The sequence below is a fragment of the Hyla sarda genome, chromosome 10, assembly GCF_029499605.1.
Source record: "Hyla sarda isolate aHylSar1 chromosome 10, aHylSar1.hap1, whole genome shotgun sequence".
Taxonomy (NCBI): Eukaryota; Metazoa; Chordata; class Amphibia; order Anura; family Hylidae; genus Hyla; species Hyla sarda.
In genome coordinates this window covers 104218743-104243095 of record NC_079198.1, presented here as the reverse complement: position 1 = coordinate 104243095, position 24353 = coordinate 104218743, and the positions used below count along the sequence as shown (strand labels likewise).

The 24353-nt window shown below is 48.1% G+C and overlaps 1 protein-coding gene across 15 annotated transcripts in view; it reads right to left on the bottom strand.

The window, feature by feature from the left end:
* Positions 1–24353, bottom strand: part of LOC130293498 (taste receptor type 1 member 2-like) — a 261468-nt gene that overhangs the window by 18577 nt on the left and 218538 nt on the right. For 14 of the 15 annotated variants that reach the window (XM_056542266.1, XM_056542256.1, XM_056542255.1 and 11 more), the window contains one exon: positions 7941–8238. In XM_056542266.1, the coding sequence (XP_056398241.1) occupies positions 7941–8238 (298 nt within the window). Of the gene's footprint in view, positions 1–7940; positions 8239–12362; positions 12451–24353 lie in introns of those variants that run through there. The other variant, XM_056542270.1, reaches the window with a different exon arrangement.

Genomic DNA, 24353 nt, shown 5'->3' with positions numbered 1-24353 from the left:
TACAACCTGTGCCCATGACAAGACTCCTCGGCTCAAGCCTGTGGGACTTTTACTTCCTTTGCCTATCCCAGAGTGCCCTTGGTCACACATTGCTATGGATTTTGTTACCGATCTGCCACCCTCCGGCAACAACACAGTCATTTGGGTGGTCGTTGATCGTTTTTCCAAGATGGCTCATTTTGTGCCCCTCTTAGGACTTCCCTCTGCTCCTCAATTAGCGGACCAATTCCTTCGGCATATCTTTCGTTTGCATAGCTTACCATCTCACATTGTCTCTGTTCGTGGGGTTCAATTTGTTTCAAAATTCTGGGGGGGCTCTCTGCTCTCGTCTCAAGATCAAGCTTGACTTCTCATCCGCATACCACCCTCAGTGCAATGGACAGGTAGAAAGGGTGAATCAGATTCTCTGAGATGATCTTCGCCATTTTGTTTCTGCTCGGCAAGACGATTGGGCCAACTTACTTCCTTGGGCTGAGTTTTCGTATAACCACCGGGACTCTGAAGCCACCAAAACTTCCCTGTTCTTCATTGTCTACGGCCGTCACCCTCATCCTCCTCTTCCTCTACCAGTTCCTTCTGAAGTTCCTGCGGTGGATATTCTGTTACAGGACTTTTCTTCTATATGGCAAGAGACTCGGCGCTCTTTAATTCTTGAATCCTCTTGTATGAAATCACAGGCTGACAAGTAGAGAAGACCTCCTCAGATCCTTTCACCTGGTGACAAAGTCTGGTTGTCCGCAAAGTATATTCATTTTAAGGTCCCCAGCTACAAATTGGGTCCCCGCTTTCTGGGCCCTCAAGGTAAAGCAACGCATCAATCCTGTATTTTACAAACTCCATCTGCCTCCTTCTCTATGCATTCTGTACTAATTTCACGTCTCTTTCCTCAAACCCATTATTCTTAATCGTTTTTCTCATTGAGATGTCTCTGCCACTCCGGTCTTCGGTTCCTCTGACATCTTTGAAGTCAAGGAGATGGTCAGAGGAAAATGCTTCTTCTTGGTGGATTGGAAGGGGTTCGGGCCTGAAGAAAGATCTTGGGAACCTGAGGAGAACATCCTGGACCAAGGTCTGATTCATCGGTTCCCAAAAAGAGGGGGAGACCTAAGGGGGGGATACTGTTACTTGTGACTCCGCGGCCAGACATGCTGGCCATGGGCGCACTTCTATCTCGCCACCCGTGCTGTCTCCGGCACGGGCGGTACTGTTTCCTCCTCACCTGTCGCGGCCTGCAGCCCCCTAGCCGACAGACATGCTCCCCGCTGTGTTCCATGCTCATCTGTGTTCTCTCTCAGCCAGCGTGCATGTCCCCGCCTCCTAGGGTGCGCTCACGCCTGCTCTCTGAGATTTAAAGGGCCAGCGCACCAATAATTGGGCGCTGACCCTATAAGTAATTCTCACTTCCCCTTGATCCTTGCCTTGTTGCCTTATAGAAAGCATTATTCCTGTGTTTTGCCTCACCGTGAACCTGACCCTTGCTACCAGTTCTGACCTTGCTCCTGTGCCGCCTGCGTCTGACCCTTGCTACGTACTCTGACCTTGCTCCTCTGCTACCTGCCTTCTGACCTCCTTGCTACATGACCAGACCTCGTTTCTTGCCACCTGCCCTGACCTCCTGCCAGCCCTGACTATGTCTGTGCCTCTACCTTCCTGTGTCACGTTATTCCTTGGCTTTCTGTGGCACAATGGCAACAAGATCCGGCGAGGGAGTGCAGGGGAAGTGAGGTATACATAGGGAGTGCACAGGTGAACACACTAATTAGAACCACTTGCGCCAATCAGCGGCGCAGTGGCCCTTTAAATTGCAGAGACCCGGCGCGCGCGCGCCCTAGGGAGCGGGGCCGCGCGCGCCGGGACAGGACCGACGGAGAGCGAGTCAGGTACGGGAGCCGGGGTGCGCATCGCGAGCGGGCGCCACCCGCATCGCGAATCGCATCCCGGCTGGAGGCGGTATCGCAGCGCACCGGGTCAGTGGATCTGACCGGAGCGCTGCAGTAGCGAGAGTGTAGCGAGCGCTCCGGGGAGGAGCGGGGACCCGGAGCGCTCGGCGTAACAGTACCCCCCCCCCTTGGGTCTCCCCCTCTTCTTAGAGCCTGAGAACCTGAGGAGCAGACTTTTGTCTAGGATATTGTCCTCAGGTTCCCAGGATCTCTCTTCAGGACCACAACCCTCCCAATCGACCAAAAAAAAAAGTTTTCCCTCTGACCTTCTTGGAGGCCAGTATCTCTTTTACGGAGAAGATGTCCGAGGAGCCGGAAACAGGAGTGGGAGAAACAAGTTTGGGAGAGAAACGGTTGATGATGAGTGGTTTAAGAAGAGAAACGTGAAAGGCATTAGGAATACGAAGAGAAGGAGGAAGAAGAAGTTTGTAAGAGACAGGATTAATCTGGCACAAAATTTTGAAAGGACCAAGAAAGCGTGGTCCCAATTTGTAGCTAGGGACACGGAAGCGGACATATTTAGCGGAGAGCCATACCTTGTCTCCAGGAGAAAAAATGGGGGGAGCTCTTCTTTTCTTATCAGCAAACTTCTTCATGCGTGATGAAGCCTGTAAGAGAGAATTTTGGGTCTCTTTCCATATGGTGGAAAGATCACGAGATATTTCATCCACAGCGGGCAAACCAGAGGGCAAGGGAGTAGGGAGGGGGGGAAGAGGGTGACGGCCGTACACCACGAAAAATGGGGATTTGGAGGAAGATTCAGAGACTCTGAAGTTATACGAGAATTCGGCCCATGGTAGAAGATCTGCCCAGTCATCCTGGCGGGAGGAAACAAAATGCCGTAAATAATCACCCAGGACCTGGTTAATTCTTTCTACTTGCCCATTGGATTGAGGATGATAGGCAGAAGAAAAGTTTAATTTAATCTTGAGTTGTTTACAGAGAGCCCTCCAGAATTTTGACACGAATTGGACGCCTCTGTCCGAGACGATCTGCGTGGGCAACTCGTGAAGACGAAAAATGTGTACAAAAAATTGTTTTGCCAACTGAGGCGCTGAAGGGAGACCAGGAAGAGGGATGAAATGTGCCATCTTGGAGAATCGATCAACGACCACCCAAACAACAGTGTTGCCACGGGATGGGGGTAAGTCTGTAATAAAGTCCATACCAATCAGAGACCAAGGCTGTTCGGGGACAGGCAGAGGATGAAGAAGACCAGCGGGCTTCTGGCGAGGAGTCTTATCCCGGGCACAGACAGTGCAGGCTCGCACAAAATCCACAACATCCGTCTCCAGAGTCGGCCACCAATAGAAACGAGAGATGAGTTGCACGGATTTCTTGATGCCCGCATGACCTGCGAGATGGGAGGAGTGACCCCATTTGAGGATTCCGAGGCGTTGGCGTGGAGAGACGAAGGTCTTCCCTGGAGGAGTTTGCCTGATGGAGGCTGGAGAAGTGGAGATCAGGCAGTCAGGAGGAATGATGTGTTGCGGAGAGAGCTCTACTTCCGAGGCATCCGAGGAACGAGAGAGAGCATCGGCCCTAATGTTCTTATCAGCAGGCCGAAAGTGAATTTCAAAATTAAATCGGGCAAAGAACAGAGACCACCTGGCCTGGCGAGGATTCAGCCGTTGGGCAGACTGGAGATAGGAGAGGTTCTTGTGATCAGTGTAAATAATAACTGGAAATCTTGATCCCTCCAGCAGATGCCTCCATTCCTCAAGTGCTAATTTAATGGCTAGTAGCTCTCGATCCCCGATGGAGTAGTTCCTCTCCGCCGGAGAGAAGGTCTTAGAAAAAAAACCACAAGTAACAGCATGCCCGGAATAATTTTTTTGTAGAAGGACCGCTCCAGCTCCTACTGAGGAGGCATCAACCTCCAATAGGAAGGGTTTAGATGGGTCAGGTCTGGAGAGCACGGGAGCCGAAGAAAAGGCAGACTTGAGCTGTTTAAAGGCGTCTTCCGCTTGAGGAGGCCATGACTTAGGATTGGCATTCTTTTTGGTTAAAGCCACGATAGGAGCCACAATGGTAGAAAAATGTGGAATAAATTGTCTGTAATAATTGGCGAACCCCAAAAAACGTTGGATAGCACGGAGTCCGGAGGGGCGTGGCCAATCTAAGACGGCAGAGAGTTTGTCTGGATCCATTTGTAGTCCCTGGCCAGAGACCAAGTATCCTAGGAAAGGAAGAGATTGACATTCAAACAGACATTTCTCCATTTTGGCATAAAGTTGATTGTCACGAAGTCTCTGAAGAACCATGCGGACATGCTGGCGGTGTTCTTCTAGGTTGGCAGAAAAAATCAGGATATCGTCCAGATACACAACAACACAGGAATATAAGAGATCACGAAAAATTTCATTAACAAAGTCTTGGAAGACGGCAGGGGCGTTGCACAGGCCAAAGGGCATGACCAGATACTCAAAGTGTCCATCTCTAGTGTTAAATGCCGTTTTCCATTCATCCCCCTCTCTGATGCGGATGAGATTATAAGCACCTCTTAAGTCCAGTTTGGTAAAGATGTGGGCACCTTGGAGGCGATCAAAGAGTTCAGAGATGAGAGGTAGGGGGTAGCGGTTCTTTACCGTGATTTTATTAAGACCGCGGTAGTCAATGCAAGGACGTAGGGAGCCATCTTTTTTGGACACAAAGAAAAATCCGGCTCCGGCAGGAGAGGAGGATTTGCGGATAAAGCCCTTTTTTAAATTTTCCTGGATGTACTCAGACATAGCAAGAGTCTCTGGGGCAGAGAGAGGATAAATTCTGCCCCGGGGTGGAGTAGTGCCCGGGAGGAGGTCAATAGGACAGTCATAAGGCCTGTGAGGAGGTAGAGTCTCAGCTTGTTTTTTGCAAAAAACATCCGCAAAGTCCATATAGGCCTTAGGGAGACCGGTTACAGGGGGAACCACAGGGTCACGGCAAGGAGAACTGGGAACCGGTTTAAGGCAGTCCTTGAAACAAGAGGAACCCCAACTCTTGATCTCCCCAGTGGACCAATCCATGGTTGGGGAATGGTGTTGAAGCCAGGGTAGTCCGAGGAGAATTTCGGAAGTGCAATTGGGGAGGACCAAAAACTCAATTTTCTCGTGATGAGGTCCGATGCACATTAGGAGGGGCTCCGTGCGGAAACGTATGGTACAGTCCAATCTTTCATTGTTAACACAATTGATGTAGAGGGGTCTGGCGAGACTGGTCACCGGGATGTTGAACCTGTTGATGAGAGAGGCCAAAATAAAATTTCCTGCAGATCCGGAATCCAAGAAGGCCATAGTAGAGAAGGAGAAGGTAGAGGCAGATATCCGCACAGGCACAGTAAGACGTGGAGAAGCAGAGTTGACATCAAGGACTGTCTCACCTTTGTGCGGAGTCAGCGTACGTCTTTCCAGGCGGGGAGGACGGATAGGACAATCCTTCAGGAAGTGTTCGGTACCGGCACAGTACAGGCAGAGATTCTCCATGCGGCGTCGTGTCCTCTCTTGAGGTGTCAGGCGAGACCGGTCGACCTGCATAGCCTCCACGGCGGGAGGATTGCAGGGGACCAGAGGAGAGAGGAGCCGGGGAGAAAAAACGCCTTGTGCGAACAAAGTCCATATCCTGGCGGAGCTCCTGACGCCTTTCGGAAAAACGCATGTCAATGCGAGTGGCTAGATGAATGAGTTCATGTAGGTTAGCAGGGATTTCTCGTGCGGCCAGAACATCTTTAATGTTGCTGGATAGGCCTTTTTTAAAGGTCGCGCAGAGGGCCTAATTATTCCAGGATAGTTCAGAAGCAAGAGTACGGAATTGTACGGCGTACTCGCCAACGGAAGAATTACCCTGGACCAGGTTCAACAGGGCAGTCTCAGCAGAAGAGGCTCGGGCAGGTTCCTCAAAGACACTTCGAATTTCCGAGAAGAAGGAGTGTACAGAGGCAGTGACGGGGTCATTGCGGTCCCAGAGCGGTGTGGCCCATGACAGAGCTTTTCCAGACAGAAGGCTGACTACGAAAGCCACCTTAGACCTTTCAGTAGGAAACTGGTCCGACATCATCTCCAAGTGCAGGGAACATTGAGAAAGAAAGCCACGGCAAAATTTAGAGTCCCCATCAAATTTATCCGGCAAGGATAGTCGTAGGCCTGAAGCGGCCACTCGCTGCGGAGGAGGTGCAGGAGCTGGCGGAGGAGATGATTGCTGAAGCTGTGGTAGTAGCTGCTGTAGCATCACGGTCAGTTGAGACAGCTGGTGGCCTTGTTGCGCTATCTGTTGTGACTGCTGGGCGACCACCGTGGTGAGGTCGGCGACAACTGGCAGAGGGACTTCAGCGGGATCCATGGCCGGATCTACTGTCACGATGCCGGCTGGCAGGAGGTGGATCCTCTGTGCCAGAGAGGGATTGGCGTGGACCGTGCTAGTGGACCGGTTCTAAGTCACTACTGGTTTTCACCTGAGCCCGCCGCAAAGCGGGATGGTCTTGCTGCGGCGGTAGTGACCAGGTCGTATCCACTAGCAATGGCTCAACCTCTCTGACTGCTGAAGATAGGCGCGGTACAAGGGAGTAGACAGAAGCAAGGTCGGACGTAGCAGAAGGTCGGGGCAGGCAGCAAGGATCGTAGTCAGGGGCAACGGCAGGAGGTCTGGAACACAGGCTAGGAACACACAAGGAAACGCTTTCACTGGCACAATGGCAACAAGATCCGGCGAGGGAGTGCAGGGGAAGTGAGGTATACATAGGGAGTGCACAGGTGAACACACTAATTAGAACCACTTGCGCCAATCAGCGGCGCAGTGGCCCTTTAAATCGCAGAGACCCGGCGCACGCGCGCCCTAGGGAGCGGGGCCGCGCGCGCCGGGACAGGACCGACGGAGAGCGAGTCAGGTACGGGAGCCGGGGTGCGCATCGCGAGCGGGCGCCACCCGCATCGCGAATCGCATCCCGGCTGGAGGCGGTATCGCAGCGCACCGGGTCAGTGGATCTGACCGGAGCGCTGCAGTAGCGAGAGTGTAGCGAGCGCTCCGGGGAGGAGCGGGGACCCGGAGCGCTCGGCGTAACAGCTCTCCTTAGTGTTAGCAGTAAGCTGCCAGATAATTAATTAATGTATTTATTTATTCATTCATATATTCATTCAGTCAACCATTGTGAAACATGTGACATACATGTATGTCGAGATTTTGGCTAGGAAGTCTGATGCAGGCTCAGAAGTTGAGCCCACTCCATACACAGCAGGTTTATGTTTCTTACACCTAGTTTAACAACCATGATGCCAAGGTCAACAGCAAACACAGTATCTAGGTGGTTAAACAAAAGAAGGGTCCTCTTAGTCACTAAATACCACTTCAACTTGCAGTGTACCTTACTAGTGATCACACCTCCTAGTGGTCAAGTACTCTAGTTCAACAAAAATGAAAGAAAATTAAAGGTTCACTAGAATCGAAAAAGCAGCCGTCCTTTTCCTTTTTTCAAATTACAATTTAAAAAAATAAATACTAAAAAACTAACCCAATAGGTATTACTGCATCTGTAAAGTATCAAAATATTTATCATGCAAAGCGAACACCGTAAAAATAAAAATACACAATCCAAATTTGTAGGGTTTTGTTCTATCACATTTCATAATAAATGTGATCATATAGTCATATCTACAAAAAAATATGAAAAAAAAAATGGAAAAAAAAGTCATGGCTCTTGGAAGGTGAATATAAAAAAAAAAAACTCACATACTCTAAACTCATGCGAACTGAATAAAGCTGTGAAGTACTGGATCTGAATTATGAGAATATTATCATTAGTAAAGGTGATATTTCCAATAGTAACAATATATTTGAAAGGTATAAATTCTGCTTTTATATTATATTTGGTTCAGCACTTTATCTTTTGCAATCTATACACTTTATTGACAGCAGAGAGCACTGTTTTACTACTTGATATTCCAAAAATTGGTTGGCTCAATACAGAGAAGTTGTAGCAGTGACACCTGTAGGATTAAAGCTGGTATATCACATTGGGGATCAGTAACTTACTTGTGGAAGAAGCAATAGATTAAAAAGATTGGCAGTGGTCTCAGCAGCATCATTGCTATCCGGGCCAATGACAGAGATCACATTGGGGATATACTGTGTAAAACTATTTGCAGGGTCGATGACGTAATCCCTTGACATGAAATTCAGAGCTGGCTGGATGTTGTTGTACACATAGCAAGTGTCAAAGACATTGTATCCCAAAGTTACATTAGGTAGAAGATGGCTACTATTGTTAATCTCCTCCGCTGCAAATCTCATGACTTGAAAGCACCGATAGCCTTCAAAATTAACATTTAACCTATAGAAAAGAAGAAAAAACTAACTGTTAGTAGCAAATCATAGTGCGGATCATAATGTATAATATTGTGCTCTCCGCATGTCTGGCCCAGGATAAGCTGTCCCCAACCTCAGACTGTGTATAGGATAACGGTGCCCTGGCGTTACAAAGTGATCAAGTATTCTTACTAATACCCCGTGGACACCACACTGTAATCACTATTCTGTAGGTTGGCTGGACTATTTTACAGATTTGCCTATAAAAAAAAAAGATTTAAAAAAAAAATCAAAAAATCATAAGCAGGTCACAGTCTCATGCAACTTACATAGTGGTCAAGGGTGGCATTTGTTACGCCGAGCGCTCCGGGTCCCCGCTCCTCCCCGGAGCGCTCGCTTCTCTCTCTCTCGCTACCGCAGCGCTCCGGGCAGCTCCACTGACCCGGTGCGCTGCGATACCGTCTCCAGCCGGGATGCGATTCGCGATGCGGGTAGCGCCCGCTCGCGATGCGCACCCCGGCTCCCGTACCTGACTCGCTCTCCGTCTGTCCTGTCCCGGCGCGCGCGGCCCCGCTCCCTAGGGCGCGCGCGCGCCGGGTCTCTGCGATTTAAAGGGCCACTGCGCCGCTGATTGGCGCAGTGGTTCCAATTAGTGTGTTCACCTGTGCACTCCCTATTTATACTTCACTTCCCCTTCACTCCCTCGCCGGATCTTGTTGCCATTGTGCCAGTGAAAGCGTTTCCTTGTGTGTTCCTAGCCTGTGTTCTAGACCTCCTGCCGTTGCCCCCGACTACGATCCTTGCTGCCTGCCCCGACCTTCTGCTACGTCCGACCTTGCTTCTGTCTACTCCCTTGTACCGCGCCTATCTTCAGCAGTCAGAGAGGTTGAGCCGTTGCTAGTGGATACGACCTGGTCACTACCGCCGCAGCAAGACCATCCCGCTTTGCGGCGGGCTCTGGTGAAAACCAGTAGTGACTTAGAACCGATCCACTAGCACGGTCCACGCCAATCCCTCTCTGGCACAGAGGATCCACTACCTGCCAGCCGGCATCGTGACAGTAGATCCGGCCATGGATCCCGCTGAAGTTCCTCTGCCAGTTGTCGCCGACCTCACCACGGTGGTCGCCCAGCAGTCACAACAGATAGCGCAACAAGGCCAACAGCTGTCTCAACTGACCGTGATGCTACAGCAGCTACTACCACAGCTTCAGCAATCATCTCCTCCGCCAGCTCCTGCACCTCCTCCGCAGCGAGTGGCCGCTTCTGGTCTACGACTATCCTTGCCGGATAAATTTGATGGGGACTCTAAATTCTGCCGTGGCTTTCTTTCCCAATGTTCCCTGCACTTGGAGATGATGTCGGACCAGTTTCCTACTGAAAGGTCTAAGGTGGCTTTCGTAGTCAGCCTTCTGTCTGGAAAAGCTCTGTCATGGGCCACACCGCTCTGGGACCGCAATGATCCCGTCACTGCCTCTATACACTCCTTCTTCTCGGAAATTCGAAGTGTCTTTGAGGAACCTGCCCGAGCCTCTTCTGCTGAGACTGCCCTGTTGAACCTGGTCCAGGGTAATTCTTCCGTTGGCGAGTACGCCGTACAATTCCGTACTCTTGCTTCAGAATTATCCTGGAATAATGAGGCCCTCTGCGCGACCTTTAAAAAAGGCCTATCCAGCAACATTAAAGATGTTCTGGCCGCACGAGAAATCCCTGCTAACCTACATGAACTCATCCATCTTGCCACTCGCATTGACATGCGTTTTTCCGAAAGGCGTCAGGAGCTCCGCCAGGATATGGACTTTGTTCGCACAAGGCGTTTTTTCTCCCCGGCTCCTCTCTCCTCTGGTCCCCTGCAATCCGTTCCTGTGCCTCCCGCCGTGGAGGCTATGCAGGTCGACCGGTCTCGCCTGACACCTCAAGAGAGGACACGACGCCGCATGTAGTGCACCTACATTTCTGTATTGTATTATACTATATAAGGGGGCACAGATGGGCCTATCTACTACAAAGTGTTACAAAGGGGCCTAACTACTATAACGGAGATAAGAGAAGGGCTACTACTGTATGGGGTGACAGAGGGGCCTAACTACTATATGAGGGCATAGTGTGTGGGGCCTAGAGACTTTATGGACAGCAATACCGCACACCAGTCTCCACCAGGGCACTGCCAATGAGTCTTTATAAAAGCAATATACTGAACTCCTTCATGAAACATAGCGTCTCTCGCCATGTTTGTTTGAAACATGGGGGTGATGCGAGTGTATTGCATTTATCTGTCATTGAAGCTGTATCGCCCGATGGGAATAACAGGTTTCAGGCTCTTATAAACAGAGAGTCATATTAGATTTTTATGTTTAATACTTTGTCTCCTGAGGGACTTATTGAAGTGATTGTTTCATTTCCGGTCACGTGACATGACCAGCTGCTATTTATTCTGATTGTTGTGTGAATTTTATCATACCTGAAGAAGAAACCGGACCGGTTTCGTAATACGCAGTATGTTTTTAATAAACTTCTTTTATAAAGACCCATTGGACTACCTCATTGGCAGCGCCCTGTGATCCTCCAGTGGAGAGTGGTGTGTGGTATTGTTGTCTATTATACATGCCTGGTGCGTGTGGAGGAAGGAGTTGCAGCCAAATATGATAAATATGACTATAATTATTATGAAAAGGTATACAGTATTATCATGCAGAGAAAGTTGTTGGGGGTAACAAACATTAGACCGCCCTGGGTCCCAAATACTTTAGGTTTGCAACTGAGTACTAGAAGATCCTGCATATTCTAGTAATGAATAAGCATTATTGATATACTACAAGTCTAAGCAAAAGAAATAATAATTTAAAAAAATATATAGTAATGTGGTAGCCCAGTACAGGAGATGTTACCCCGTGCTCCTGCTGTCCTGTCAGGCAGCCTCCTTCAGTGTCCCCAAGGCCCCCTGCACTTGTTTCCCCATTGTAAATATGTTTTACCATGTACAGTGTTATAAAATGTAATGTTGCTTTAAGAGTTATACCATGTGATATATCATGTGATTGTTACCCAGGAGATACCAGTGACCAGGTGATCCCAAGAATGACCTATGGGCTCCCTGCTAGTCTCCCCTATATAAGCCCTGGGTGAAGCTTCTCTCTCTTCTCTCTTAGCTCTTGATTTCTGCTGAGGTCCAGTGCACTCGTGTGTGTGTGTGTCCAGAGTGTTGGAGGCCTCAAAGTCCAATCCTGCAGCCCCCATCAATTCAAGTAAGCTAAAGTCACAGCTTTATGAGTCAAGTCAAGTCAGTCCCTGTCATATGTCAAGTCAGCGTGTTCTGCGTTCAATTGTCCAGTCCTACTACAAGTTCTAGCAAGCCCTTAAGCAAGCCCTCGGGCCCTGGCTGAACTGTATAGACTCAGTAATTCTACCATTGTCTGTAACTTGGTGTTGGAGTCTTTATTGCCCCTGTGCCTAGCCCAGGATCCAGCGATATACCTTCAGGTGGTTATAGGCTAAACCACGCCCTGGTGTCACAAATACAAGGGGTTAATGCCATCTGCCCCTAGGGTAACAACATCTGCCCTGCACCACACACCCCACCCCCACAGTAAAGCACTAAATACTAGAAATTCCAGAATAAACTCGTAATAAATACATATACAGTGAAGCTTTGAGTCAGTCCCTGTCATCTGTCAAGTCAGCGTGGTCTGCATTCAATTGTCCAGTCCTATTACAAGTCCCATCACTTAGCCTGACGCTGGTCACAGGGCAAATTTATACAGGTGAGTAGAGTTTAGGATTCCTTAACAGCTTGGCTGGACTGGGGATGAGCTTTGGGCTTCTGTATATGAGGGGCTCTCTCCTCAGGCAGGGCACATTCCTTCATTGTGCTAATGCTCCAAAGAGCAGAGAGAAGGGAGAGGTGCCTATAGGAGCCTGCTGTTGAGAAAGAAAGGAAACTGATTGGGCACCCCACTGCCAACACTGGCCCCTTTGGCATTTGCCAGAATTGCTAGGTGGGCAATTGGGCCCTGTCTGTAACCATGTAGATACAGGGGGCCCTCATAAAAGCTGTAGACTTAAAACAGTAGGTGATTTCAATTATTATATTTTTTTTTTAGATGCACTAAAGCAATATCAAATACCTCTATTGTGAACTGTAGTATCTTACCTGGAGCAGCTCTCTACCATAGGTTTGTTGCTAATGCTCAGGTCGGTCCCAGAGGAGTGGAGACTGAATAATCCTCCTATTGTATAGTCTCCCTTAGACACAAACTCAGTCACAATGTTGTCATTGTCACAACTGGATCCAACTTGTGTGATCCCCAGCAAGAGTCCAAGAGCAATGATATTGGCTGTCATCCTTATAGGGTCCAACAATCATCCTGCGTTGTCTGCATTACCTCAAATGTGTATCCTGAAGGCCATGTCTGCTCATTTACATCCACAATGTTTAATCGCTTGTATAGGTTTACATTTACACCTATGCAGGTGACTGATTTGTCAAGTCTCTTTGCTTATGAAAAGAATACTTTGCATGAAGGTGAGAATTTTTAAAGTCCTACAGAGGCTGAATGTTTGAGGTCCCCTGCTAATGCATAGTTAGAATTACTTGGCAAAACCACAAACTTTACAAGGAGCATGTAGTCTCGACAGATTCCCTTAACCCCTTAGGGACTCAGCCTATTTTCACCTTAGGGACTCAGCAAATTTTCGTTTTTGCATTTTCGTTTTTTCCTCCTTCCCTTCTAAAAATCATAACGCTTTCAATTTTGCACCTACAGACTCATAAAAGGGCTTGTTTTTTGCGTCACCAATTGTACATTGTAATGACATTACTTATTTTATAACAATCTGCGGTGAAATGGCAAAAAAATTATTTGTGGGGTGAAATAGAGAAAAAAAGAAACGCCATTATGTAACTTTTGGGGGCTCCCGTTTCTATGCATTGCACATTTTGGTAAATATGACACCTCATCTTTATTCTGTAGGTCCATATGGTTACAAGGATACCCAATTTATATAGGTTTTATTTTATTTTAATACTTAAAAAAAATAATAAACAACATGCACCAAAATCAGTATGTTTAAAATTGGCATCTCCTGACCCCTATAACATTTTTATTTTTCTGTGTACGGGGTGGTTTGAGGGCAAATTTTTTGCACCGTCATCTGTAGCTTTTATCGGTACCATTTTTTGTTTTGATGGGACTTTTTGATCGCTTTTTATTAATATTTTTATGGTATATGAAGTGACCAAAAATGCACAATTTTGGACTTTGGTATTTTTTTTACTTGTACGCCATCGACCGTGTGGTTTAGCTAACCTAATATTTTAATAGTTCAGACATTTACACAAGCGGCAGTACCACATATGATTATTTTTATTCTTTATTACATTATTTTATTTCAAAAATGGGAAAAGGGGGGTGATGAAAAACATGCAGTCTTTTGATTGCATACACTGATCAGTGTTTTGCCATTGCAAAGCACTGATCAATGTAACTGGCGATCTGCTGCTCTAGCCTGCTGCGCAGGCATGGAGCAATAGATCGCCGGTCGAACAACGGAGAGGTAGGTAACGACCCTCCCGTCTTCCGGTAAGCTGATCGGGACAACGCTAGCTCCGCTGAGCTGCCGAGATTCTTTTACTTTCGTTTTAGATGCCGCTATCAACTTTGATTGCGGCGTCTAAAGGGTTAATGCTGGGCATCGGCCCAATCAGCCATGCCTGGTATTAGCCATGGGTCCTGGCTGCTCTCCGCTGGTGAAAACGGTTTAAACCCATTATACTGGACCAGGGTATACAGGTACACCCTGAGTCCTTAAGGATCGGGGATGCAGGGCGTATGCATACGCCCTGCGTCCCCAAGAGGTTAAAGGGATTTTTAAGATATGAACTGCAGACACTCTCAGATAGGTGACAGGACAACAATATCAAACATATCTTTGCTAGTATTGATGGGTTTACTATAATTCATAAGATTATACTTTCCTCCTCGTGCTCAAGTGTCAAGGAGGCAGAGCCGAGCTGTTTAAAGGAACACTCCAACAAAAGTTAACTTATCCCTTATCCATCAGCTAGGAAATGCTTAAAGGGGTATTCCAGGATTTGTTTTTTATTTAACTATGCTACAGGGGGTGTAAAGTTAGTGTAGTTCATAATATAGTGTCTTTACCTATGTGTGACGGTTTTCTCACTATTCTTATGTGATTTTCACCCCAATATTTATTTTCAATAGCATACAAAATGACAGTTGTCCCAGATTTTTCCCAGGTTGCAATGCGGCCGAGACCTGACATCACTAGTCAGCTGATGACAGGGAGCCTGTCTGCTTCAATGGGTGGAGGGATCGCTTGGTGGGAGAGAGATCAATCTGCAACTAATGCAACAGCTGTAGGCACCCTGATTGAAAACCACAGGTCTTTTGAATGGATGCAGCTAATTTATGTTTTAATGGGTGGGGTGGCTGATGTGTGGGAGGGAGGAAAATGGAATTATGGGATTTGTAGGCAAAAAAAGAAAAACTCAAACAGGAAACACAAGTTCGCAAAATGCTAGCCACAGTGTTATGGTAATCTCACAACATAGCCATTTATCCCCAAGACAAGCGCAGATCCTTCCTAAGCATGTCCATTACTGTCTGCCAGATATGTACTAATATCACCTTATGGTGGACAACCCCTTTACTTAGTAATAATATATTATTTATATTTATGGTGCTTACAAGACCTGGGTGCCAGGATGTTTGTGGGGCCCCCTTTAAAACTGGCTACAGATGGGTCCTGTGTAACTGCACTGGTTGCATACCCCTAAGGCATTTCTATGTTATCCAGATTTTCCCAACCAGGGTGCCTCCAGCTGTTGCAAAACTACAACTCCCAGCATGCTGGGAGTTGTAGTTTGCAACAATTGGAGGCACCCTGGTTGGGAAACACTGATGCAGTTGGTGGCAGATTACACCAAATGCGGAAGGATTGTAGAAAAATTCTGCTATACATGAGCGTCTTAACTATCTGCATCAATGTAGTGTTAGACGGAGGTGGCTAGAACCAGAGGAGATGTAATAAGGACAGAAGATAATAACTTCACAATATGTTGGTTCTAGATAAGGGATCTTTGCACTTACTTTCCAACAATACATGTTTGTGTTATTTGTAAAAACAGAAATTCAATGGACTCGACCCTGTAAATAACTATGGAACCTGTTTATAACAGCAGAGCCTGTTTACCAACAATACTCCGACCCTCTACAGCCATCAGATATACTGTTACTATATAAACACAGCCCTGTGTCCTGGATTCTTGGTTTATTGGCCGTGCAGAAGCTTGTTTGTACTGAACTCTACATGATGAATACTAGGTCAAATCTAAATTACAGAGCCTATCCCTCTCTTTAGAATTGGTGATTTCATTGTCAGGATGGGGATTTGAGTGAAGTCACTATTGAGTGAAAGTAGTGGCCATGACCATACTACATGGTCTACTCACAAGACTATTTACGTACTTTACCTTTACCTTACAATTTATACCCATTCTATGTCCCAATGTCCAAAGTGCCCAGTATATCCCTTTAGAATCTTTTTTTTCCAAATTTTTAATTAGATTAATTTCTTGAAATGGTGTGTATTCCACCTTGTTACGCCGAGCGCTCCGGGTCCCCGCCCCTCCCCGGAGCGCTCGCTACACTCTCCCCACTGCAGCGCTCCGGTCAGATCCACTGACCCGGGGCGCTGCGATTCCGCTTCCAGCCGGGATGCGATTCGCAATGCGGGTAGCGCCCGCTCGCGATGCGCACCCCGGCTCCCGTACCTGACTCGCTCTCCCTCGCTCCTGTCCCGGCGCGCGCGGCCCCGCTCCCTAGGGCGCGCGCGCGCCGGGTCTTTGCGATTTAAAGGGCCACTGCGCCGCTGATTGGCGCAGTGATTCCAATTAGTGTGTTCACCTGTGCACTTCCCTATATCACCTCACTTCCCCTGCACTCCCTTGCCGGATCTTGTTGCCATCGTGCCAGTGAAAGCGTTTCCTTGTGTGTTCCTAGCCTGTGTTCCAGACCTCCTGCCGTTGCCCCTGACTACGATCCTTGCTGCCTGCCCCGACCTTCTGCTACGTCCGACCTTGCTTCTGTCTACTCCCTTGTACCGCGCCTATCTTCAGCAGCCAGAGAGGTTGAGCCGTTGCTAGTGGATACGACCTGGTCACTACCGCCGCAGCAAGTCCATCCCGCTTTGCGGCGGGCTCTGGTGAAAACCAGTAGTGACTTAGAACCGATCCACTAGCACGGTCCACGCCAATCCCTCTCTGGCACAGAGGATCCACTACCTGCCAGCCGGCATCGTGACAGTAGATCCGGCCATGGATCCCGCTGAAGTTCCTCTGCCAGTTGTCGCTGACCTCACCACGGTGGTCGCCCAGCAGTCACAACAGATAGCGCAACAAGGCCAACAGCTGTCTCAACTGACCGTTATGCTACAGCAGTTACTACCACAGCTTCAGCAATCATCTCCTCCGCCAGCTCCTGCACCTCCTCCGCAGCGAGTGGCCGCCTCTGGTCTACGCCTATCCTTGCCGGATAAATTTGATGGGGACTCTAAGTTTTGCCGTGGCTTTCTTTCCCAATGTTCCCTGCACCTGGAGATGATGTCGGACCAGTTTCCCACTGAAAGGTCTAAGGTGGCTTTCGTAGTCAGCCTTCTGTCTGGAAAAGCCCTGTCTTGGGCCACACCGCTCTGGGACCGCAATGACCCCGTCACTGCCTCTGTACACTCCTTCTTCTCGGAAATCCGGAGTGTCTTTGAGGAACCTGCCCGAGCCTCTTCTGCTGAGACTGCCCTGTTGAACCTGGTCCAGGCTAATTCTTCCGTTGGCGAGTATGCCGTACAATTCCGTACTCTTGCTTCAGAATTATCCTGGAATAATGAGGCCCTCTGCGCGACCTTTAAAAAAGGCCTATCCAGCAACATTAAAGATGTTCTGGCCGCACGAGAAATCCCTGCTAATCTACATGAACTCATTCACCTAGCCACTCGCATTGACATGCGTTTTTCCGAAAGGCGTCAGGAGCTCCGCCAAGATATGGACTCTGTTCGCACGAGGCGTTTCTTCTCCTCGGCTCCTCTCTCCTCTGGTCCCCTGCAATCCGTTCCTGTGCCTCCCGCCGTGGAGGCTATGCAGGTCGACCGGTCTCGCCTGACACCTCAAGAGAGGACACGACGCCGCATGGAGAATCTCTGCCTGTACTGTGCTAGTACCGAACACTTCCTGAGGGATTGTCCTATCCGTCCTCCCCGCCTGGAAAAACGTACGCTGACTCCGCACAAAGGTGAAACAGTCCTTGATGTCTACTCTGCTTCTCCACGTCTTACTGTGCCTGTGCGGATGTCTGCCTCTGCCTTCTCCTTCTCTACTATGGCCTTCTTGGACTCTGGATCTGCAGGAAATTTTATTTTGGCCTCTCTCGTCAACAGGTTCAACATCCCAGTGACCAGTCTCGCCAGACCCCTTTACATCAATTGTGTAAACAATGAAAGATTGGACTGTACCATACGTTTCCGCACGGAGCCCCTTCTAATGTGCATCGGATCTCATCACGAGAGGATTGAACTTTTGGTCCTCCCCAATTGCACTTCTGAAATTCTCCTTGGACTTCCCTGGCTTCAACTTCATTCCCCAACCCTGGATTGGTCCACTGGGGAGATCAAGAGTTGGGGGCCCTCTTGTTCCAAGGACTGTCTAAAACCGGTTCCCAGTAACCCTTGCCGTGACTCTGTGGTTCCTCCAGTAACCGGTCTCCCTAAGGCCTATATGGACTTTGCGGATGTTTTCTGCAAAAAACAAGCTGAGACTCTACCTCCTCACAGGCCTTATGATTGTCCTATCGACCTCCTCCCGGGCACTACTCCACCCCGGGGCAGAATTTATCCTCTGTCCGCCCCAGAGACTCTTGCCATGTCTGAATACGTCCAGGAAAATTTAAAAAAGGGCTTTATCCGTAAATCCTCCTCTCCTGCCGGAGCCGGATTTTTCTTTGTGTCCAAAAAAGATGGCTCCCTACGTCCTTGCATTGACTACCGCGGTCTTAATAAAATCACGGTTAAGAACCGCTACCCCCTACCCCTCATCTCTGAACTCTTTGATCGCCTCCAAGGTGCCCACATCTTTACTAAACTGGACTTAAGAGGTGCTTATAATCTCATCCGCATCAGAGAGGGGGATGAGTGGAAAACGGCATTTAACACCAGAGATGGACACTTTGAGTATCTGGTCATGCCCTTTGGCCTGTGCAACGCCCCTGCCGTCTTCCAAGACTTTGTTAATGAAATTTTTCGTGATCTTTTATACTCCTGTGTTGTTGTATATCTGGACGATATCCTAATTTTTTCTGCCAATCTAGAAGAACACCGCCAGCATGTCCGTATGGTTCTTCAGAGACTTCGTGACAATCAACTCTATGCCAAAATTGAGAAATGTCTGTTTGAATGCCAATCTCTTCCTTTTCTAGGATACTTGGTCTCTGGCCAGGGACTACAAATGGATCCAGACAAACTCTCTGCCGTCTTAGATTGGCCACGCCCCTCCGGACTCCGTGCTATCCAACGCTTTTTGGGGTTCGCCAATTATTACAGGCAATTTATTCCACATTTTTCTACCGTTGTGGCTCCTATCGTGGCTTTAACCAAAAAAAATGCCGATCCCAAGTCTTGGCCTCCTCAAGCGGAAGACGCCTTTAAACGACTCAAGTCTGCCTTTTCTTCGGCTCCCGTGCTCTCCAGACCTGACCCTTCCAAACCCTTCCTATTGGAGGTTGATGCCTCCTCAGTGGGAGCTGGAGCTGTTCTTCTACAAAAAAATTCTTCCGGGCATGCTGTCACTTGTGGTTTTTTTTCTAGGACCTTCTCTCCGGCGGAGAGGAACTACTCCATCGGGGATCGAGAGCTTCTAGCCATCAAATTAGCACTTGAGGAATGGAGGCATCTGCTGGAGGGATCAAGATTTCCAGTTATTATTTACACCGATCACAAGAACCTCTCCTACCTCCAGTCTGCCCAACGGCTGAATCCTCGCCAGGCCCGGTGGTCTCTGTTCTTTGCCCGATATAATTTTGAAATTCACTTTCGGCCTGCCGATAAGAACATTAGGGCCGATGCTCTCTCTCGTTCCTCGGATGCCTCGGAAGTTGAACTCTCTCCGCAACACATCATTCCTCCTGACTGCCTGATTTCCACTTCTCCAGCCTCCATCAGGCAAACTCCTCCAGGAAAGACCTTTGTTTCTCCACGCCAACGCCTCGGAATCCTCAAATGGGGTCACTCCTCCCATCTCGCAGGTCATGTGGGCATCAAGAAATCTGTGCAACTCATCTCCCGCTTCTATTGGTGGCCGACTCTGGTGACGGATGTTGTGGACTTTGTGCGAGCCTGCACTATCTGTGCCCGGGATAAGACTCCTCGCCAGAAGCCCGCTGGTTTTCTTCATCCCCTGCCTGTCCCCGAACAGCCTTGGTCTCTGATTGGTATGGATTTTATTACTGATTTACCCCCTTCCCGTGGCAACACTGTTATTTGGGTGGTCGTTGATCGATTCTCCAAAATGGCACATTTCATCCCTCTTCCTGGTCTTCCTTCAGCGCCTCAGTTGGCTAAACAATTTTTTGTACACATTTTTCGTCTTCACGGGTTGCCTACGCAGATCGTCTCGGATAGAGGCGTCCAATTCGTGTCTAAATTCTGGAGGGCTCTCTGTAAACAACTCAAGATTAAATTAAATTTTTCTTCTGCATATCATCCCCAATCCAATGGACAAGTAGAAAGAATTAACCAGGTCTTGGGTGATTATTTACGACATTTTGTTTCCTCCCGCCAGGATGACTGGGCAGATCTCCTTCCATGGGCCGAATTCTCGTATAACTTCAGAGTCTCTGAATCTTCCTCCAAATCCCCATTTTTCGTGGTGTACGGCCGTCACCCTCTTCCCCCCCTCCCTACCCCCTTGCCCTCTGGTCTGCCCGCTGTGGATGAAATTTCTCGTGACCTTTCCATCATATGGAGAGAGACCCAAAATTCTCTCTTACAGGCTTCATCACGCATGAAGAAGTTCGCGGATAAGAAAAGAAGAGCTCCTCCCATTTTTTCCCCTGGAGACAAGGTATGGCTCTCCGCTAAATATGTCCGCTTCCGTGTCCCTAGCTACAAGTTGGGACCACGCTATCTTGGTCCTTTCAAAATTTTGTGTCAGATTAATCCTGTCTCTTACAAACTTCTTCTTCCTCCTTCTCTTCGTATCCCTAATGCCTTTCACGTTTCTCTTCTTAAACCACTCATCATCAACCGTTTCTCTCCCAAATCTGTTCCTCCCACTCCTGTTTCCGGCTCCTTGGACATCTTCTCCGTCAAAGAGATTCTAGCATCTAAAAAGGTCAGAGGGAAAACCTTTTTTTTAGTGGATTGGGAGGGTTGTGGTCCAGAAGAGAGATCCTGGGAACCTGAGGACAACATCCTAGACAAAAGTCTGCTCCTCAGGTTCTCAGGCTCTAAGAAGAGGGGGAGACCCAAGGGGGGGGTACTGTCACGCCGAGCGCTCCGGGTCCCCGCCCCTCCCCGGAGCGCTCGCTACACTCTCCCCACTGCAGCGCTCCGGTCAGATCCACTGACCCGGGGCGCTGCGATTCCGCTTCCAGCCGGGATGCGATTCGCGATGCGGGTAGCGCCCGCTCGCGATGCGCACCCCGGCTCCCGTACCTGACTCGCTCTCCCTCGCTCCTGTCCCGGCGCGCGCGGCCCCGCTCCCTAGGGCGCGCGCGCGCCGGGTCTTTGCGATTTAAAGGGCCACTGCGCCGCTGATTGGCGCAGTGATTCCAATTAGTGTGTTCACCTGTGCACTTCCCTATATCACCTCACTTCCCCTGCACTCCCTTGCCGGATCTTGTTGCCATCGTGCCAGTGAAAGCGTTTCCTTGTGTGTTCCTAGCCTGTGTTCCAGACCTCCTGCCGTTGCCCCTGACTACGATCCTTGCTGCCTGCCCCGACCTTCTGCTACGTCCGACCTTGCTTCTGTCTACTCCCTTGTACCGCGCCTATCTTCAGCAGTCAGAGAGGTTGAGCCGTTGCTAGTGGATACGACCTGGTCACTACCGCCGCAGCAAGTCCATCCCGCTTTGCGGCGGGCTCTGGTGAAAACCAGTAGTGACTTAGAACCGATCCACTAGCACGGTCCACGCCAATCCCTCTCTGGCACAGAGGATCCACTACCTGCCAGCCGGCATCGTGACACACCTGAACTGGTCTTGGTGGTGACGGTTCACCAAGGGATAAGTTTTACATATACAAATGACCCCTTTAAACTTTAAAGGGTACCTTTCATTAAATAAAAACTTTTTGATATATTATAGATTAATGTATGCAGAATAACTTTCCAATTGCATGTTATTAAAAAATATCCTTCTTTCTATTCAATTTTCCACTTTGAATAAATGACCACTAGAGGTCTCCCTACCAGTCCTAGCCACAAGCCTTTATTATAGATTTCAGACTCACGCTGGAGTGCTAAATCTCAGACTGCAGCCAGGACACAGACAAGCTCAGCACTGCTCCCTGCCTGTCAATCAGACGGGCAGGAGCCAGCACTGTGCTCACAGCACAGCAGGGCATACTCCTGACTCTGCCTTACTGCATGCCCTCATTCATTTTACTATCTGAGCCCTGATCTTTCTTCTCTCTGCACATGCAGTTGTAAACAGAAGATTCAGAGCTGCCAGCTGAGCTTGTCTGTATCCCGGCTGCAGTCTGAGATTTAGGACTCCAGCATGAGTCTGAAATCTATAAAAAGGGCTTGCGGACAGGACTGGTAGGGAGACCTCTAGTGGTCATTTTTTCAAAGGGGAAAATTAAATAGAAAGAAGCATATTTTTTAATAACAAGCAATTGGAAAGTTATTCTGCATACATTAGTCTATAATATATCAAAAGTTTTTTGATGAAAGGTACCCTTTAACTACAATCTAAGGTCCCATTCACAACACATTTTTTCACTTGCGGGTGTAAGTTGGGATACTGGAAAAAATGAATGCTAACTTATAATGCAGGACACCTGTGGAATGTCCCTTGACTTCAATAGACTAGATGTAGTCTACTAGTCACTATGTTTGGTCTATTTTCTAAATGAATAGTTATTACTACTAGTCATATCTATATATTTAGAGGGTCTGAGAAATTGCTATATCTTTACACTTAGACATTAAAAGGTATAGTCAGTGACCATTTGTTACCAACATTAAAGGAGAACTATGATAAGCAAATAAATATCACCATAGAATAGGGTTCGTAAATACCTTTAAATAGAGGTGGTGATCTCCAGGATCGGTCCATTGGTTCTCCCGCTACAGCCCACGGTAATTTCGCATACTTCTGGGTACTGTACGTCTGAAACTGACGTCATAATAGACGTTACCCATCATTCCTAGCGCATATGATTCCGATCACAAGCCCTCCCTCAGTCTTTCTCCCCACCCCTAATATTATTCTTCACAACGCCCCTCACTGCCTCATATTTGCCTCCCCCTGTCTCTAGCCACCACCCAGAGCCACTACGCCATCTCCTCCCCCCCTACGTCCTCCAATCATGCTGAGATCGCGCTGCATATTGGCGTAGGTTGCTTTGTGAATATAACAGATAGTTACGGTGGCGTAACTATCTGTTATATTACTGGTGGAACAAGATCACATGTCCGGTCCTTGTATGCTGGCGAGTGCGCAAGCGTGCGACTCGCCGGATGATAGGAGGGAGGTTAGAGAGGCGTTTACTCAGCCCAGCGAATGCCGGCTGAGTAAACGAACAGCGTTATGAATATTCAACTTGGGGCGTGACATGGACGCACTGTCTGGGGAGGGCTGACAGAGGGGAGGAATGGAGAAACAATGATGTTTCGTTGCAGACATGGCCGGTGACACGCACATACTGAGTAACGACAGTCATAATGCTGTGAGGGAGGCTGCACTTCCGGATTCGCTGTAGAACAACGATGCGTACACAGAAGGCAATGGAGGTAATTGGGAGTATTATATAACTTTGTAAATCAGAGCTAATGGTGTTAAAAAGATTTAGGTTAGAGTACTCCTTTGTATCTCTTCCCAGATAACAACTGAATGGACAATATTTGCAACAATATAATTTCTGAATCTGATAATTCAGACTTTGAAAGACAGACAAGTATCTTCTCTACATTTGCAGTAGAATATAAAGGAAAACTTATTTTACACAAAGTGAGTCCAAATTTAGCTCTTCTAACTCTCATTCCTACAAAGTTTGAACTATATGGATCCATATGAATTAGGCAAATACCACACTATCGAAAGAGACACTTGCTTGATATTTCCTATTATTATGTTAGCTGCTTGTACAAACTTGGTAACAATTTATCACCCCTTACAGCTTTCAAGTTTTCATTCTGGCCACTAGGTCTAAAACTAAGCTGAGACTTCCTGTTATGTACAGGTCATTTCCTAGTAGTGTCTTTTTTCTCAGGAGTACAGTGAAAGGTGACACCATCATTGGAACAACCACCATTCACAGCAGAGATCATTCTTCTCCTTTCTGGGGGACAGCGAGTCATACTTTGCTCAGCGTATTGCCGGCCGCAGCAATGTCTTGCCGGTGATAGGCTAAGCGCAGTGTCATATAACAGGCCCAGGCAGCAGGGAGAAGGCATGGCCCAGGCCTATTACATGACACTGTGCTCAGCCTATCACCGGCCGAGGCAGCACATCGCTGCAGCTGGCAAGACGCTGAAAGCAGTTTTTTCCCCCAGAAGGCAGAAGAAGACAGGCAACAGAGGAACGGAACACTGATATGCAATAGGGGAATGTCGGAAGGTGAGTTCAAGTTTTGTTTTTTTTTTCTTAGTTTTTGCAGCCCAGTCACAGGGGAAAAGGAATCATTTTCACTACAGTTCCCCTCTAAAACAGCTCGGGCAAAATGGCAGCCCTCATAATAATACACATAAAAAAAAATCCAATCAGAAAATAAAAACAGATTAGAAATAAGAACATCAAGAACATTATTATGTCGCATCCTGTTTGTCGCACGTGGGTTTTGTTGGTTTTGGTTTCCAACTCCTCTGAGTTGTCGGGAAAAAATCCACAACAATTCAACAAATTCGGGTTGGAAA